The sequence below is a fragment of the Phacochoerus africanus genome, chromosome 6 (genome assembly GCF_016906955.1).
Source record: "Phacochoerus africanus isolate WHEZ1 chromosome 6, ROS_Pafr_v1, whole genome shotgun sequence".
In the NCBI taxonomy this organism is placed as follows: domain Eukaryota; kingdom Metazoa; phylum Chordata; class Mammalia; order Artiodactyla; family Suidae; genus Phacochoerus; species Phacochoerus africanus.
The window spans coordinates 71,203,618-71,222,470 of NC_062549.1; the positions used below are offsets into that span (position 1 = coordinate 71,203,618).

At 40.4% G+C, this 18,853-nt stretch overlaps 1 protein-coding gene across 1 annotated transcript; it reads left to right on the forward strand.

Annotated features, from left to right (window-relative positions):
- The first annotated feature begins 2,033 nt into the window (after positions 1 to 2,033).
- On the forward strand, positions 2,034 to 18,640 carry TTPA (alpha tocopherol transfer protein). Its single transcript, XM_047783858.1, has 5 exons — positions 2,034 to 2,533; positions 8,712 to 8,865; positions 13,506 to 13,699; positions 15,465 to 15,575; positions 18,236 to 18,640. The coding sequence occupies exons 1-5, from the start codon at positions 2,336 to 2,338 to the stop codon at positions 18,404 to 18,406; spliced, it is 828 nt and encodes a 275-aa protein (XP_047639814.1). The 5' UTR covers positions 2,034 to 2,335; the 3' UTR covers positions 18,407 to 18,640.
- Positions 18,641 to 18,853: the final 213 nt, after the last annotated feature.

An 18,853-nucleotide genomic window follows, 5' to 3' on the forward strand; every position in this document is an offset into this window, starting at 1 on the left:
GTGGGTTCAATCCCTGGCCTGGGAGCTTCCACATGCCACAGGCATAGGTTAAAAAAAAAAAAAAAAGCCAAACAAAAAAATAGCAGATGCTAATTACCAAGAACAAGTAGAAGAATGTCCTGAAAAAACTTGAAACTTGAAACAGAAGAAAATATGCTATGTATACTCTTTCTTGTTAATTTACTTTTAAACACTTTAAACTACTGGAGAAGACTGGCTTCTCTTGTGTTATTTTATTATTCAGAGCTCCAAGTAAGGCTTTGCACAGTCTACCCACCCTACGCCTCTTTTTTCTTTTTAGGCCTGCACCTGCAGCATATGGAAGTTCCTAGGGTGAATCAGAGCTGCAGCCGCTGCCTAGGCCACAGCTACAGCAACACAGGAAGTGAGCCTCATCTGTGACCTACACCACACCTTGAAACAACCCCAGATCCTTAACCCACTGAGCAAGGTCAGGGATCAAACCCACATCCTCATGGTTACTAGTCAGGATCATTGCCACTGAGCCACAACAGGATCTCCCAGTCTACCCTTTGACTAATTACTTTCTTCCCAAACTCTCCTCTTGCCCTCCTCTTGCTTTCCCAAAGCATTCACTAAGGCTGAGCAAACGTCCCCTGCTGCTCCTGGATCTGCTGAGCAGAGTCAGGAAGCCTTCCTCAGTGTTCCCTAAAGCCTTCCTTTGTACCTCTTTCATAACAGCCTCCATGTTGAATTGTTAACCTTGACTCCAACAGCTTTCCATCTCACTCCAAGTAAAAATCAAAGCCTGGAATCTCTCTCCTTCACTGACAATAGCTTACCCGTTGGATTCTGAGTATTTACCCTGGGGGCTTCCCAAGCCTGGGGACCCCATATCCCTGGGCTGGCCTCCTCTCCTCCTGTGGGAGCTGATTCAAGTGTCACTCTAGGTGCTACCCTCCTTCACCGCTCTATGTTTCCCCATATCACTTATCACCACCTCTCCCACACTGGTCTATTGCTTATTTATTTTGTTCCTTATCTCTCTTGCCACAAGAGTAAAAGCTCCTTAAGTCAAGGGATTTTGTCTGTTTTATTTTCAGGTGGATCCTTGGTACCTGGAAAAAGGTCTGGACACAGAAGCTGCTCAAAAACTATTCTTTTCATGAATGAAATGGCAGTCTCTCTCATCTCTCACTAAGCTGCTGCTGCTGCCTTTTTTTTTTTTTTTTTTGGCCTGGCCCATGGCATGTGAAAGTTCCCAGGCCAGGTATTGAACCCTCGCCACAGGTGTAACCAGAGCCACAACAAGGGAGAATCCTTACGCCACTGAGCCACCAGGGTACTTCCCAGTGAGCTTCTTAGAGGCAAAGATTTGGTTTTGTTTGTGTGATCCTAGTATTTAACTATCACATAATATATATTCAATAAGAATTTGTCTCATGGATTCCCCCTTGGGGAGACAGGTCAATTCTGGGATCACTGCCATGGGCAGAAATCAAAGAAAGACCGATTTAATGACCTGATTTCCACATCATTTCCCTGCTTCATCCTCACTACCCGGGATTGCTTAGATGAGGTCGTATAAGGACTTTGGACTATCCGTTGAGGGACTAGACATGATGGTGGGGCATAACAGAGGAAGTATATAGTATTTTTTTTTAATTGTGGCACTTGCTAGTCATTTATTTGTATGTCACTAGCAGAGAAAAGTACCAAGAACTGAGAAGACTTTGCCTGGATTGGAAGGAAGCGGGAGGACAGGGAGTCAGTGAAGATGCCATTTGGGAATGTGTATTTTCAAAACCACTGCCCTAATCAGTTTGAGGTGAGGAGTCAGATTGAAGCCTTAATGGAAGGGGCTCAGTAGCGAGTTGGCCACTGTGCCATGAATTGGTTATTCTAAGGTGCCTTCCCAATTCAGGAGAAGGAAGGAAAGGAGGGAGGGAGGAAAGAAGCAAGGGAGGGGAGAAAAGAAAAGCAAGGAAGGAAGGAAGGGGAGAAAGGAGATGATGGAGAATTATATTTAAAAAAAAGAATGTATATAAAAGAAGGAAGAGAGGAAGGAAGGGGCGAGAGGGAGGGAAAGAAGTTAAGAGAAAGTAAAAAAGTTCTCTAGCAGACTACTCTCCAATCAGCGCAGGCAAACAAACTTGCTGACGTCTTCCCCTTGGCTTTGAACAGCGGTGGGAAAGGCCCAGGGTGCCTACCTGGAGCCTGAGGGACGCGGAGCGCGGTGGGGCCACCACGTGTCTCCCTCTGCAGAGCTCCCGGCGCAGCGCGGCGGGCAGGGCGAGCGGCCGGCGGAGGAGGGGTGGCCGGCTGGCCGCGCTTTTCCCGGCGCGGAGGCAGCGGTGTGGGTGGGGCGGCGAGCATGGCGGAGGCGCAGGGGCCGGCGGGGGCGCAGCTCAGCCTGCTGCCCGACCACTCGCCGCTGCTGCAGCCCAGCCTGGCCGAACTGCGGCGCCGGACCCGGGCGCCGGGCTCTCCGCTGCTCCCAGGGCCCCTCAGCGACGCCTTCCTGCTGCGGTTCCTGCGCGCCCGGGACTTCGACCTGGACCTGGCCTGGCGGGTAAGGGGACCTCCCCGCCGCGCCCCACCCGGGGGACGGGCTGACGGACCGCGGCTGGGCCTGGACCCCCGCCGATGCCCGGGTTGGCGCCTGGACCTTGGCGGGGACGCGCGCAGAGCACATCAGGCGGCATCCGCGGGTGTCCTGCAAAGTCTTCCGCGCTGGTCCTTCTCGTTTCTCCGGGTCGTGGAAACGGGAAACCTCGAAAAAAATTGGAACCCTGTGAGATGAGGGCCAGTTTGACCTCAAACACTGGAATTCTGCCCCCGATGAGTCTCTAGAACTTAGAAAGTTTTGAGGAAATGTCTTCCTCTCCGTGGCAGAGCAGGAGAGGTACACGAAAGTGACAGCGGAGATGTGGGAAGCCTAGATTTATTCCATGTTAGCAGGTAATTCCACGTGAGGTGCGGGAAATGAAATTGCCAGTAAAGGAGAAAATCTAAAGCCAAATTCTAGCAAAAGAGTGTTATTAATAGTAATGCTTGTGCCAAGACAGTAAAGTGGTTCAGTGTATTTTGAGTGGAAGGATGGGGATGAGGCTGTTCTTTTGTGTTTCCAGGTATGTTAACAGCAGGTTGAGAGCAGGGTGATGGGAACACAGGAATCAGAAAGAGGGATGTGACCTTGAGACCTTGAGTTCTGTCACTTTGGGCTCAGCATCCTCATCTGGTAAATAACCGTGAAAACGTCTCTCGCAATGACCGGTTTCCAGGACTGAACATTAACCAATTTAACAGAACAAGATGTACCCAGCACACAGCCTGGTGCGTAGTAAGTGCTCAGAAGTTGAACCCGATCTAACCCTTTCTGCCAGTGGTTCGTTCAGTGTCACACAGTGAGCTGGTAGGCACAGGAAGTATTATAGTCCAGAGTGCCAGCTGTCTCAGTATGAGGATCTTTGTTGTTGAAAGGAATAAAAAAAATTTTTATTTTATTTTTTATTTTATTTTTTTTGGCCGTGCCTGTGGCATTCGGGAGTTCCCTGGGCCAGGGATGGAACCCAGGCCACAGCAGTGACCATGCCAAATCCTTAACCTCTAGGCCACCAGGGAACTCCTGTCAATAACTAATTTTTAATTGAAAAAGTAAATAAGTACAGAGGTTAAAAAAATAATACATAAATAGTAAAAAAAAATGCAAAATAAGTTACTAAAAGTAACTTTCTCGAGGAAAAAATTCCTAACCCCAGATCTTAGTTTGCCGGCTGTCTACCCAGTCACTATTAACCTGCCTCTTACCTTTTGCAGATGTAATATACAGTCACACAAGCATATGTATGTGTATTACATTTTGACTTTTTTTACCTAATTTATCATAGATCAACCTATTTCAGCAGGTGTATTATTCTTTAATGGGCTGTGTACTACTCCATTGTCTCAATTTATTATATTAAAATTTATTAACCAGTCCCCTGTATTGGACATAAGAATTGTCATCAGACACTGGCAATGCTGCTGTGTAGGCTGTTCATTTCTTCATTTAATGTTTATTTTTTGAATTCCTACAATTTGCTTGGCAGTTCACAAAATACAGTAACCAAGACAAATAGGGTTTCTTCTATCACTGAGTATTCTAGTATGTCTCTGTCATTGTATAAAAATAGGAAAATCCTTATAAGTTCAACTTCCTAATTGTTGAATGAAGTGTGATGTGTATTTTCAGTGTTGATGATAAAAATACCAACTGTCTTCTAAAGTGTTTGGACTTAGTTTTCACTTCTATATTATGTAATGGTGCCTTCCGCATATTATCACCCACACTGTATTATAAAACATTATGATGTGTATGTCAACCAGGTGAGGAATAGGTTGTTCTTATTATTATATGCATTTTTTTAACCTACAAGTGAAATTAATTGTCTTTCATGTCTTTAACATTTATTTATTATTATTTTTTTAGCCATGCCCATGGTATATGGAAGTTCCTGGGTCAGGGATTGAACCCATGCCACAGCAGTGACCTGCACCAACAATGCTGGATCCTTAACCCACTGTACCTCAAGGGAGCTCCTCTTTAACATTTTAAAATTCCTTTCTAAAAATAAATAAATAAATAATTCCTCTCTAGTTAACTGCTTGTTTTGCTTTTTATTTTCTTCCACTTTGTTTACATAAACTATACAAAAATTTTATTCATCAAATATCTTTATGTATTAAAGAAGATAGGATGTGGTCTTAGTTTATTATTTGCCTTTTGACATTATTAATAAATACTCTTTTCTTTCTGTGCAGAATTTTAAAGTTTTTATGTAATCAAATGTATTGATTTGATTATTCTGATTGCTTCTGTGTTTCCAAAGCTCTTCTGCAAAATTGTTTCTAGTAATTTGTGACTTCTCTTTTTTATATTGGAGTTGTAGATCTATGTTGGCTTTGACATGAGGAATGAAATAGGAGCCTACTTTTTAATTAATTAATTTACTTGGTTATATTTTATCAGATGGCTACCCAGATATCCCAGTATTTACTCAGTAGCTACTAGCTGTGAAAACACCATGTCAGGTCCAATGAAGAGTGCAGTTCAGGTAGGGCATTAAACATTATAGGTGTGGGGTAACTAAGAAAAGTGTATGATTTACAGATTTCATTTTGGTTGCCCTTTTAAAGTAATGTCTCAGTAGAAGACAAAATTTGCTTCCAGCCCCTGTGTTATATATATATTTTTTCCCATGTTATTTATTTTCCTGAATTGTTTTCATTGCACCATGTCCTTGAGGAATTGGCTAGGAGAACTGGACCCAAATCCCCTGGATAGGAATCAAGTGTCTGTGAACTCTTTGCCCTATTTTCCTGCCAACGGGAAAGAAAAGAGAGGGATTAGAGTATGAAACTATTTTTTTCATTTTCCTCCACAGAGGCAGTTAATTCAATTCACACTTCCTTGTTTAGCGTATGAAAGCCCTATAATTTTAGCGTATGAAGGAAACTTGATAAGTCCCTCAGTTATAATGCAGTTTCTCTTTGTTCTCGCTTTTGTATTTGAAGTTATAACAAGTTAGTGACTTTTTAGAGTTCTAATAGCTTCTGGAGTGCCAAGTACCTTACTAAGTAGTGTTTGCATGGTTTATCTCATTATTTCTCATTTTAGAAGAAGCTGAGATGTAAAGACTGCCTTACTTGTCCAAATAGCAGTTATTAAGTGGTAGAGCAAGAATTTGAACTTGGGTTGAACTCAGGAGCCTGTGTTCTCAAGTGCACAGGACTTGCCTGTTTAAAGCAATTAACATGACAACAACTCATTAACTTTGTGGTGAGCCACACGGGGAAGACCGACAACTTGTTAACTTTGGTCTGTTCTATATATTCTTGTGAATTCTTGTCTTTCGCAAGTGAGTATTCCTGCCCATATTTTTGCTCCATGTGATACATTTTTTATTCTTTATTTTATTTTATTTTATTTTATTTTTTGGTATTTTTAGGGCCACACCCATGGCATATGGAAGTTCCCAGTGTGGGGTCAAATTAGAGCTGTAGCCACCTGCCAACATCACAGCCATAGCCACAGCAACTGCCAGGTCCTAGCCACATCTGCAACCTACACCACAGCTCTCAGCAACCCCAGATCCTTAACCCACTGAGCAGGGCCAGGGATCAAACCTGCATCCTCATGGGTACTAGTCAGGTACGTTACCCCTAAGCCACAATGGGAACTCCTCTTTATTTTTATGGTGTTCCCAAAGACTTAAAAGTTTTCAAAATTCCATTGACTCCCTTGCTAATTTCCCACTAAATGCAGCTTCTTTGGTAAAATTTATGTCAAGTGTCAGTTTTTGGTCTCAGCTCTGCCCCTGATAGTTATTGCCCTCAAACGAATGTGTAATTTCTTTGAGCTTTAGTTTTCTTACCAATAAAATAGGTAACAGTAGTCACCTCTCAGGATGGTTATGAGCAGGAATTGAAATTATGCCATTAAACCCTATAAAAGTGGCACAGATACACTTGTAATTTTGTTTGAAATCTCATGAAAAATGGGAGTTCCCTTGTGGTGCAGTGGGTTATGGAGCCAGCATCGTCACTGCAGTGGCTCAGGTCAGTGCTGTGGTATGGGTTCAATCCCTGGCTTGGGAACTTCTGCATGCCTTGGGTGTGGCCAAAAAAAAAAAAAAAAGTACACGAGAAATGTAAGAAGAAACCTACTCTGCTACAAGGCATAGTAAAATCAGCCATCATTTTTTATATTTACAAAACAGTACAAAACAGATGCCTTTCAGTAATGAATATTCACTTGCAGGCAGTTTTTTAGTTGTTATTGACTTTAGGCGGTTTGTTTGAGAATTGCTCAGCAGCAGTTTACCTCATTTGCATAATTTTTTATGTCAACTAGACCTTTGAATTTATCAGTGGAAAAGTAATATTCAAAGACCCGGTTTAGAGCTTTCAGTTTTCAGACATTGTGTTGGAAGCATGAATGTTATTGTGCATCTTTATAAAAGTCATTTTTTCAAGTATGTGGATCCAGCTGGTTTAATTGTGTATTAATTTATTCTTTCATTCAACACATGTACCTGTTTCCTCAGTGCCCAGCACTCTGCAGAGTTCCACAACAGGAACTACGAAATAAAACACATTTTAAATTCACAAGTTGGGAGTTCTTGTTGTGGCTCAGTGGAAATGAATCTGACTAGGATCCATGAGGATGCGGGTTCAATCCCTGGCCTAGCTCAGTGGGTTAATGGTCTGGCGTTTCCGTGAGCTGGTGTAGGTCACAGACACAGGCTCAGATCTGGCATTGCTATGGCTGTGGTGTAGGCCAGCGGCTACACCCCTAGCCTGGGGGACTTCCATGCGCTGCGGGTGGGGCCCTAAGAAACAGAAAAAAAGAAAAACAATGCACAATTTGATGTCAGTATTCTCCATAATGCACTGACAATGTCTGCATTATGTGTAGATGCAGAGTAACCACTGTTGGTGGTTCTTTTGGAAACAAAAAGAAAATGAGAGTTTTTCAAACCACATTTTGCCAAGACTGTTCCATAGTCTCTCCAAATGCATACCACCATTAACAAAATTAATTTTTGTTATTTTCTATTAGAACTGGTAAATAGAAATGTTCCTCTGTATCTTTAATCTAGCACTTTTTTTGTTTTGGTAGGAAAGAAAATAACCCCCTCCCCCAGATTTTAGTTACCTTGATATAAACCGGCACTAAATACTTGGACGAGCAATTAATCCAAATAACGTTCTCTATTAAAAGAGCAGCAGTACTACCACTCATGACACCCAGGTGCTTTAGGCATAACCCTGCAAGGCAGATATTGAGAAAATAGGACTCAGAGGAGTTAACTACCCACCCAAGATCACACAGATAATAAGTGGTGGGGCCAAGGGTTTCCTGAAGCAGTGGCAGCCTGGGAATTGAGCTCCACCACACAGGAGTGGCCTGGATGACCCAGCTGTCACCAACAGGTCAGGTCCAATTTTTTTTTTCTGTCCACTGCTGCACCTCAAGTGCCTAAAACAGTGGGTAGAAGATTATAGATGCCAAAAACATGTGAAGTTAATTCATCTGATTGATTTCTTCCTGATTATTTCAAAAAAGACAAAAGGTGGATGTTTCAGTTATCTGTTGCTAAGTAATAAATCACCCCCAACTTTAGCGCTTAAACCACAGCTGTTTGTGAGTCTCCGCTTGGGGCAGAGCTCAGTGGGGTTGGTTCATCTCTGCTCCACACTGCGCTGATGGGAACTCAGCTGGGGTCCGACTGTCTGAGGCGCCCTCAACCTGGTCCAGGGTCTCTGCAGAGATTCACTGTTTAGTAAGCTTAGAGGGTGTCTGGATTTCCCCAGAAGAAAAGGTCCCAGGCTTTTAGCACAGTGTTACTTCTGTCAAAGCAAGACATAAAGGGCAGCTCAGCTTCAAGAGGAAGGAATCAAATGGATTCCACCTCTTGGTGGAAGGATCACCCCAGGACGGGAGGCCTTGGCGACAACTAACCTTGGGAGACTGTTTACCGTAGAGGCAAAGAAATATTGCTCAACTTTGAATTTGTGACTAACACCGATCACTTGAGATCCCTAATGAGGGAACTTTCAGTTTTTATAGCCCCCAAGATACCCCGGATTAAAATCCTGACACAACAAATGGCAAAGTCCCTCCGTAATGACAAGGCTTTCCTATCATGTTTACAACATGCTTGCCGTGGATGCTATCTGCAGGCATTTTTTATTTCATTTTCCAGTTACTAAGGAACTACTACAAGTGGAGAGCAGAATGTCCAGAGATAAGTGCAGACCTCCACCCTCGAAGCATCCTTGGCCTTCTGAAGGCTGGCTACCTCGGCGTCCTGCGAGCCAGGGACCCCACGGGCAGCAAAGTGCTGATCTACAGAATCGGTAGGTCACACCCAGACATTCTTCTTTCTTATTTTTCTCAGCTGCCTTATGGAAAGCTTCAGTGAGTTCATGTTGAAGAATTGCGCTCTTCAGGTTTTAATTTAGGTTTCCTTTGGACTTTCTGGTCCCCCAAATACAATAAAACTGGCAGCTGTGAGAAAATTATCCCAAACCAGTGACAATCCTACTTCTCTTCCACACAGTCATTGTATAAAATAAGAGAAAGAGAAAATAGAGAAGAGAAACGGGGCGGGGCGGGGGGTAAAAGAGACCAAAGAAAAGTGTATCGGAAATACTTAGGAGGAAGTCCGAATAAGAAATCTGAGCTATTGGAGTTCCCGTTGTGGCTCAGTGGTTAATGAAGCCAACTAGGAACCATGAGGTTGCGGGTTCGATCCCTGTCCTCGCTCAGTGGGTTAAGGATCCGTCGTTGCTGTGAGCTGTGGTGTAGGTTACAGGCGCGGCTCGGATCCCGTGTTGCTGTGGCTCTGGCGTAGTTCGGCGGCTACGGCTCCGATTAGACCCCTAGCCTGGGAACCTCCATATGCCGTGAGAGCTGCCCTAGAAAAGGCAAAAAGACAAAAAAAAAAAATCTGAGCTATTATATTATAATACATGCTCCACGAGACCACGGATTTTGTCTGTTCTGGTCGCTGATGTTTCCGGAGCACCTGAAACCGGGCCTGGCACCTGGCAGGAGTGAGTGAGCGAGTGAATGGGAATTGGATGACACCCCAGGCTGTGGAGCAAGGGCTCCTTCCCAGCGGAGGAAGATGCCTGTCGAGGAAGCAGCCCCCAAGAAAATGTTAAAGGACACAGGCCCCTCTTTCTTTTCACCGAGTCTCCTTTTTGCCATTGTGTCTTTCTAGTGTTTGCTGGAGTTTGGGGACCCATAACTTCTGCCCCTCCCCCAGACCTGCATGGGATTAAAAATGGCATTTAAGAGGGGGTGGGGGGTGTCACTGCCCCCAGCGTCCTCCTATGGTCCAGTTGAAAAGACAAATATAAGCAACTTGTCACCAGCAGAATCTTAAGAATTATAAACCATGACAACGTGAGAAAGAAAAACGTATACATGTATGTTTAATTGGGTCACCATGCTGTACAATAGAAAATTGACAGAACACTGTAAACCAGCTATAATGGAAAAAAATAAAAATCATTATATAAAACAAAAAAAATAAATAAAATGATGAGCACTAAAAAAAAAAAGAATTATAATCCTACAGAAACTTTGACATCTGTAAATATTCTAAGGAACTTAAAAATATTGATAGATTTGCTCTTCCTGCCTGCTGGTAGGGAAGATAGCTATAACTCAGCACTTCTGCTATCTTGCAAAAAAGATACTGCATTTCATTCGCGAAAGGACGACTGAGTAAAATGATTCTGATGTTTTGCTCAGCTCTGTGTCAGACATAACTGGGTTAATCATGAAGTCTTTGTCTACAAACCAGACATCACAATGGCTCTTCTGTCCTTTTGTTGCCTCACTGGCGTTATAGGAAGTTGAATGAAGTTCCCTGAGTTCCTGAGGGGGAGAGTTGCCAGATTTAGTGAAGTATCTATGTTTTATGTAGCAAGTACACCTGTTTTATAAAACCTACAGGGTGTCCGGTTACATTTGAATTTCAGATAAACAAGGAATAGTTTTTTTTAGTATGCATGGGACACAGACTAAAAAAATATATCCAGTTAATTTGAAATTCATCTTCACCTGGGCTTCTTTTATTTATTTATACACACACACACACACACACACATATACATACACGCATTGTCTTTTTGGGGCCATACCCATGGCATATGGAGGTTCCCAGGCTAGGAGTCGAATGGGAACTGTAGTCACTGGCCTACACCACAGCCACAGCAACACGGGAACTGAGCTACCTCTTGCACCTACACCACAGCTCATGGCAATGCCGGACCCTTAAGCCACTGAGCGAGGCCAGGGATCAAACCCACATTCTCATGGATCCTAATCAGGTTCGTTAACTGCTGAGCCATAAGGAGAACTCCATCAAAGACCTTCTTTTCACCAAATCTAATGGGTGTGTCTACTGCTCTTTCACTGGACCTCTCAACACAGTAAAGCTCTTCCTCTTTTTCGATATATTCTCTTCCCATCTCTGATGCCACATTTTCCTGGTGTTTTCCTTAACTTAATAACTTAAATAGCTGTTTCTGCCATTACCTATTCTACTCACCCTTTTTCTTGGTATGTTTTTGGCTGTACAGCATGTGAAAGTTCCAAGGCAAGGGATCAAACCCGCACCACAGCAGTGACCTGAGCTGCTGCAGTGACAATGTTGGCTCCTGGGTTACATTGCACAACCAGGGAACTCTATCCACTCACCCTTTAAATTCCAAAACTTCTTAGGACTTGGGCCTCAGCTTTCTCCTCTCATGCCGCTTTATCTTTCTACTATAACAGAGATAAACATAAGTCTACAGTAATCCCGCCATAGATCCAGAAGCACAAACAACTCCCAGATATTTATCTCCACCCCCATCATCTTTTTATTCCCAAGGCTCCTTCCAACCAGTCTCCATTCCAGCTGGATCCAACTGAGGGTCTCACAGTCACCATTTAACATGTTCAAAAAGGTCTGTGATCTTTCCTTCCCCCCAACACTTCTCTTCCAGTGTTTTTGTCTCAACAAATGGTACCACCCTTCAATCCAGTTGTCTAAGCCGGACACTTTGGTATTTTTAGAATTTTACCATTTCTTAGTTATAAATCTTTCCCCAACCCTTTCATCTTATTAAGCACTGATGAACCTTTCAATCTCAAGATTTGCATATTTTTCCAGCTTTGGAAAAATTTTCTCTACTGTTGCCATTTCTTTCTCCTCGCTTCCCTATTCTCTGTATTACCGTCTTTCAGAACTCTAGTTGGATTTTGAAACTTATGGATCTAGCTGCATGTCTCTTTAACTTTTTATTTACAATTATTGACTCTTGGCTTTTTTGTGCTGAGATTAAGATAATTCTTCTGCTTGATATTCCAAACCATTCTACTCCTTGGCTGTGTCTTATCTGACATTTGTCCCATCAACTGAGATTAGCTCGGATCATCATCATCTTATCTCCAAGAGCTCAAGTGATTCTTCTTTATAATACGTGGTTCTTATAATAATAGTCTACATTATCTTTTCCACCCACTAAAACAATTTTTTCTTCTTTTATTTTATTTTTTATTTTTATTTTTGGCCACAGCTGCACATGCAGAAGTTCTCAGGCCAGGGAACAACAGTGACAACACTGGATCCTTAACCTGCTGAGCCACCAGGGAACTCCTATTTTGCTTCTTTTAATATTTCTTGCTTTATTAGCTATTTTCTTGAGTTTTAATGTCTTTGTTTATTGAGTGGGTCCTCTCTTTGTGTGTCTGTGTTTTAAAAAAATATTATGATTCTTTTTCTGGGGGGAGGGGATCTTTTTAGGACTGCACCTGTAGCATGTGAAGGTTCACAGGCTAGGGGTCCAATCAGGGCTGTAGCTGCCTGCCTACGCCACAGCCACAGCCACAACAACTGGAGATCCGAGCTACATCTGCTACCTACACCACAGCTCATGGCAATGCCGGATCCTTAACCCACTGAGAGAGGCCAGGGATTGAACCTTCGTCCTCATGGATACCAGTTAGAGTTCTTTCCGCTGAGCCATCATGGGAACTCCAAAAAATATTACAGTTCTTAATGAATGCATGTCTTTTGTAGATTATCTGCTTGCCTCTTCAAGACTGTCACTTCTGCATGCCGTGGTCTGCCCCAGGACAGGTGGGGGTGGAGGGAGGACAAGGCTGTCAGTAAGGCCTCTTCTTAGTGCAGGGTTTCCATGTTTTTCCTGGGTGTGGGCAGCTCCCAGAGTGCTTCCCTGACTCGGCTTCCTAAGCCCGCACTTACTGTTCTAGCCTGTATGGATGTGACTCTGGGACATGCTGCTTATCATGGAGCAGTGTCAGAGAGCTCTGAACTAAGGAAAGGGCCCTAGTTACCCTGTGTGATCCCATTTCCAGTACCTTTGAACTTGGAGCACACCTGGAGGCATTCCACCCTCAGCCACAGCCTCCTCCTGCACGTTTTGGGCTGAACTTTCATCTGACAATGAAATCCAGCGTGCACTCGTTCTTTATTTTTCCCCTGTGCTCTTATGAATCTGCTCTTTGCTAGGGGTTTGAGGAGGGAGGGAGAAGCAGGCACGTGTTCTTGGACCACCCATTTGATCCATTATTCAATTCATGATCTTCATACGTTTTATTTCTATTGATCCTTTTTTTTTTGTCTTTTTTTTGCTATTTCTTGGGCCGCTCCCGCGGCATATGGAGGTTCCCAGGCTAGGGGTCGAATCGGAGCTGTAGCCACTGGCCTACGCCAGAGCCACAGCAACTCGGAATCCGAGCCGCGTCTGCAACCTACACCACAGCTCACGGCAACACCGGATGGTTAACCCACTGAGCAAGGGCAGGGACCGAACCCGCAACCTCATGGTTCCTAGTCGGATTCATTAACCACTGCGCCACGACGGGAACTCCTCTATTGATCCTTTAAGTCTACAGAGAATTCATTTCCTTTTGTAAATCTTTCTGATTCTTCACGCAGTGCTGAGATTTGATTTAAAAAAAATTTTTTTTTTAGCACACTGGGACCCAAACGTTTTCACAGCTTATGATGTGTTTCGTGTAAGTCTAATCACTTCCGAGCTTATTGTACAGGAGGTAGAAACACAACGGAATGGAATCAAGGCCATCTTTGATTTGGAAGGCTGGCATTTTTCTCATGCTTTTCAGATTACCCCATCTGTAGCCAAGAAGATTGCTGCTGTTCTTACAGTAAGTGTATATTTTAACCGTTCTCCATATACTTACAAAAAATAGATATAAATTTAGTTATATATTCGACAGAAGGGATAGTACATTTAATAGAAAATTAAATAAAATTTTAGAAATTATGCATAAAATGTAATAATGCTAAGAGGAAGTAAACTGTTACAATTCAAAAAGAATGTTGCAGCAAACTGTGAAACTATGTTCAAAATTTGTAGCCACAGAATTTATACATTTAAACAATAGTTTAGTGAATTATCTTTCTGTCATTAAAATTTTCTACCTAAATTAAAAATTGACTCAAAAAGTATAATCTTCAGAGCAGTGGGACAACAAAATGTCACATAGGTTTTGGTCTGTATAAATTGATATAGTTCTTTCAGAAAAAAAAATTTTTTTAAAGGGCCATCATCTTTGGCCCAGTGATCCTACTTTTGGGAACCTAGCTAAGCAATAATAATCTTAAATATAGCAAAGACTTTGTATATAGTAATAATAGCTTTCTATGTGCCAGGTACTTCGTTAAGTGTTTCAAATGCATTACCATTTAATGGCTACACCAAACTTATGACATATGACTATATACTTTTCCCATTTTATGAATTATTTTAATCTGTCAGAGAAGTAACACAGCAATGCCCAAGCACACCCATTTTGTCAGCAGTGAAGCAAGCATTCTAGTCCAGGACATCTGAACATATAAAAGCTGTACTTACAATAGCTATTGCTTCTGTACATGAAGATAATTACTATAGCATTTATTTTTATAGAAGAAAATTAGAAATAGTTTATTTCTAGAAATTGGAAAATGGATTTCTTGAACCACGGTGCATCCTTTTGATGGCTTTTTTGCAGCAATTGTAAAACTCACATTTGGAGTTCCTGCTGTGGTGCAGTGGGTTAAGTATCTGGTGTTGCCACAGCTGTGATATAGGTTGCAGCTGTGGCTCAGATTTGACCCCTGGCCTGGGAACTTCCATATGCCATGAGCGCAGCCAAAAACCAAAAACCAAAAAAACTCATGTTGTTCACAAAAATTATATCAATGAAACAAAACAGGGTGTAAGTTTTTAGAGAGCATATTATGAATTATATTTAAAATAAAGTTATTCATAGAAAGAATCTGAATGGAAAAGCCACAAATTAATAACACGTATCTAAAAGACATCTATAGGAAAAAAAGAGCTTCACATGAAAGAGACTTGGCAGAAAAAAATCTCTATATTAACAACATGTCTTTGGGTAGGGACACTTTGATGAGGTTTTTCTTTCAGTTCTTAACTTTCTAAACCTTCAAAAAAATCATATATTACCTTGATATGAAAGACTTATATCTGTGTCAGAAGTTTAAAAGTGTGTGTTTTTTGTACTATTTTTTTGACTTTTATGAAAGTTTGATTTTTTTTCTTAAAATACAAATTTTGGGGGAAAGTTTAAATATAAATATCCGAAAGACTCATTGATTTTTCAAAAGCACATTTATATGTGATTGGGAAAGATATTTTCTGTGTTTTTCTTATGAAAGATGCAAGTATTTCTTAAAATACTTGTAGCTTAAGATACAAGGTAAAACCATTTCGAGATCTTTTCTAAATCTAGTGACATTGAATATAAAGCAGAATATTGTGTCAGTGGAATAACTTTGAAAATAAAATCACACTTTCGGTACTGCTGCAAATTCAGCAACTGTTCAAAGAAGGGACTTGTCCACAGGATTACATGTTGATTTATGCTTTGTATATAAATAAGATTTTTGCTTTATTTTCAAAAGGATTCCTTTCCATTAAAAGTTCGTGGTATCCATTTGATAAATGAGCCAATAATTTTCCATGCTGTCTTTTCCATGATTAAACCATTTCTGACTGAAAAAATTAAGGCACGGGTAAGTAAAACTTAATCAAGTCACTATTCTTCTATACTAAATGTTTCACTCCATTCTAATTTCAGAATTGTTCTAATCTCCGCCCCCATAACACATACGTAGCATCAGCCCAATGTTTTGAATATTTATTTAACAAGACATCTACACTTATAGATTAAAATTTCTTTTTAATTTTGAAAAATCAAGTTAGTGTGAGGCTGTGAAAAAAACTGGATTTCTCGTACATGGCTGCTGGGACTGAAAAATGGTATATTTCCTGTAGGGGGCAGTGTGGTCACAGTCATCAAAATTACAGCCTTCACATTCTGGTGTTTAATCCTACAGATGTACCTGCGTGTAAACAAAATTACATATACAAGAGGATTTATTGTAGCAAAAGATTGGAAACCACCAGGTATTCATCATCAGGGAGCTGGTTAAATTAAGTACATGCATCTACACAGTGGAACACAGTAAGATTTGCAAGATGTATTTGTAAGGTGAAATAAGAACATGCAGAATAGTGTTTATGGGTAAACTGCCTTTGGTATAAAAAGGGGAGAAGTCAGAATCTATAGGTATATTTGCATAAAAGTAATCCTTAAAAGGATATACAAGAAAACAACCAAAGTGGTTATCTAAATGAAACAGAAGTATGAATGGGGTAGATGAGGGTAGGGTTGGGAACAAGACATCTCACTGTATCTTTTATCTTGTTTTGATTTCTAGCCATGTGAATGTATTATCTGTGTAATTAATAAGTATATTTTAATTAGACATGTGTAACTGAAAACCACAGTACCCAAGGTATGTGACTTCACGTCACCTTAGTTATAGCAGAGCTTTGTTGTTTTTCACTTATCTTGTGGGGTCTTATTTCAGGTCAATATCTAATATCATTTGGGATTTTTCATGTGTTGAAAACAGAATCTGAGTTCCCAAGAATGGCAACCACTCTTCCACATTATTCTATAAAGGATAATTTTTTAGAGCGTTTATTTAGACAAATACTGGCAACATCTAATGCTTGAATAGTTTTTAAAGGCTTTGAGAATTTAGTTTTAACAATCATCTTTTTTTTTTTTTTTGGTTTTTCAGGCCACACTTGTGGCATGTGGAGGTTCCCAGGCTAGGGGTCGAATCAGAGCTATAGCTGCCAGCCTACATCATAGCTCGCAGCAACACCAGATCCTTAACCCACTGAGTGAGGCCAGGGATCAAACCCGCAACCTCATGGTTCCTAGTCAGATTCGTTTCCTCTGTGCCATGACAGGAACTAAGGCTTTGACAATTTAAATCTCAGAAATTATTGAAATGTAAAGACTGATGATGTGAGTTAGCAGCATAATTTGGAATTTTAGAAAGTATATTTTTTCACATTAAGAAAATGTTACATCTTACATCTGGTCAGAAAATTATGACTCTAGAGCTTCTTTTGAGGTTTTCCAGTAGGTATTTCTGTCTGTGTTCAAGAAGAGCCACCCCTATGGAAGATGGGTGCTTTTCATTCTATTATTTTTATAAAAGTCAATTTTTTTGTTTGTTCATTTTTCCCCCTCTCTTTGGTATAGCTTGATAATAATAGCTGGCTCTCTTCTGTTGAACTCTGTAAGACATGAAAATAAGTATTTCTATTTTAGATTATATTATGGACCAAAAAAAACAATAATCTGAACATAATAAACAAGATAATGTGATAGGTAAAAAAGGAAGAAAAATTAAAAACTGAGAAGTTAAGTGAAGCCTTTCTGTGAAAGTTAATTGACATGAAATAGACTTGCCAAAATGAGGAGTAGTGGGGAGGAGTAAATCCAGCCATTTTCTGCCTTTAAACATTTTGACAATACCCTGTAAGTGTTCTGACTTCACATTTCCTGAAGAGATAATTGAGTTCCTTTTCAATTTACTGATAGTATTTCAAACATTTCAGAAAAAAATGAAGGATTGGGGCTGCGAGGTTCCTGAGGGCAAGAAACTTGTTTCATTCATCTTTCAATCTTTCTATCTTAGCAGATGAGTAAAGGTTATTTACATAGTTTTTTTTTTTTTTTTAATAAGATGTGCTTTTAATTGAAGGTGCCAAGTCTTTATTTTACTGTCAGGACATTATATACCTACCCCATTTTTATGGTTTAAAATATTTGAAAATTTAAAGTTCTCAACCATTGTAATTTCTCTTAATATTTCATTACCCAAGAGTACATATCAACTGAATATAAAGTATTCCCCACATACTTGTGTGCCTGCTTTTTAATATGAACTAATTTAATATGAACTAATAAAAGAAAGTACATTTTTATCATCTACAGAACAGTCCCAGAATATCAGATCTTTTGCTGAGAATCACCTAGGGAGTAGAATATCCAACATTAGTTTATTTAGAGTTTTAAAAATCTACTTTTGAAAGAAAAAAAGGATATATTTTTATAAATTTTGCATAGTTATAAGAATGCAAATATAAGAAAACAGTAAGATAATCAGATTCATAAGCATCACAGTCTAAACATAAGTAAAATTCGTAGCTTCATAAGCAGAGGAATAAAGGATGCAGTCTCTATACAGGCTCTCCTATCTCAAGTTACTAGACTACCTTATTTTATGGTGTTTATTTTCCATTGGAAATGCATCTGATATACTGAAAGGCAGAGGGCATACCTTCTAAAACATTTTGGTTGTTTCAGATTCATATGCATGGGAACGATTACAAACAAAGCTTACTTCAGCATTTCCCAGACATTCTTCCACTGGAATATGGTGGGGAAGAAGTCTCAATGGAGGACATTTGTCAGGAGTGGACAAATTTTATAATGAAGTCTGAAAATTATCTCAGCAGCATCTCACAAGACCGTTAAAGGAGAAGTTATTTAATGTGAAAGGCTTCCTAATTAAAAATACATGAGTGAGATCCTGCCTGGTATCAGAAAGAAAGAACAAGAATCTTTTAAATTAAGTAATACTTTCCTGATTGATTTTTTAAAATGTAAAAATCTTCTAACTTGAGCAACATAGGTATTTGGGAAACTTTACTTCTTAAATGCCTTTTCTTTACCTTTGAAGTAATTAAATGTTAGCATACCTTAAAAGCATAGAAGAGATCCCTAACTCTCACACGTTAAAGAAATTTATCTCTAAAGTACTTATTCACGTGCATCTCGGTGTGTTTCTGAAGAGTTTTATTTTAAACAAGCTCTTTGCTTACATTGGTTTAATTACAAATGTATAAATAGTTCATGGACAAGAAATATTAGCACAAATCAAATGATTATAATAATCTATCCATACTCATTTTGGGTGAGTAT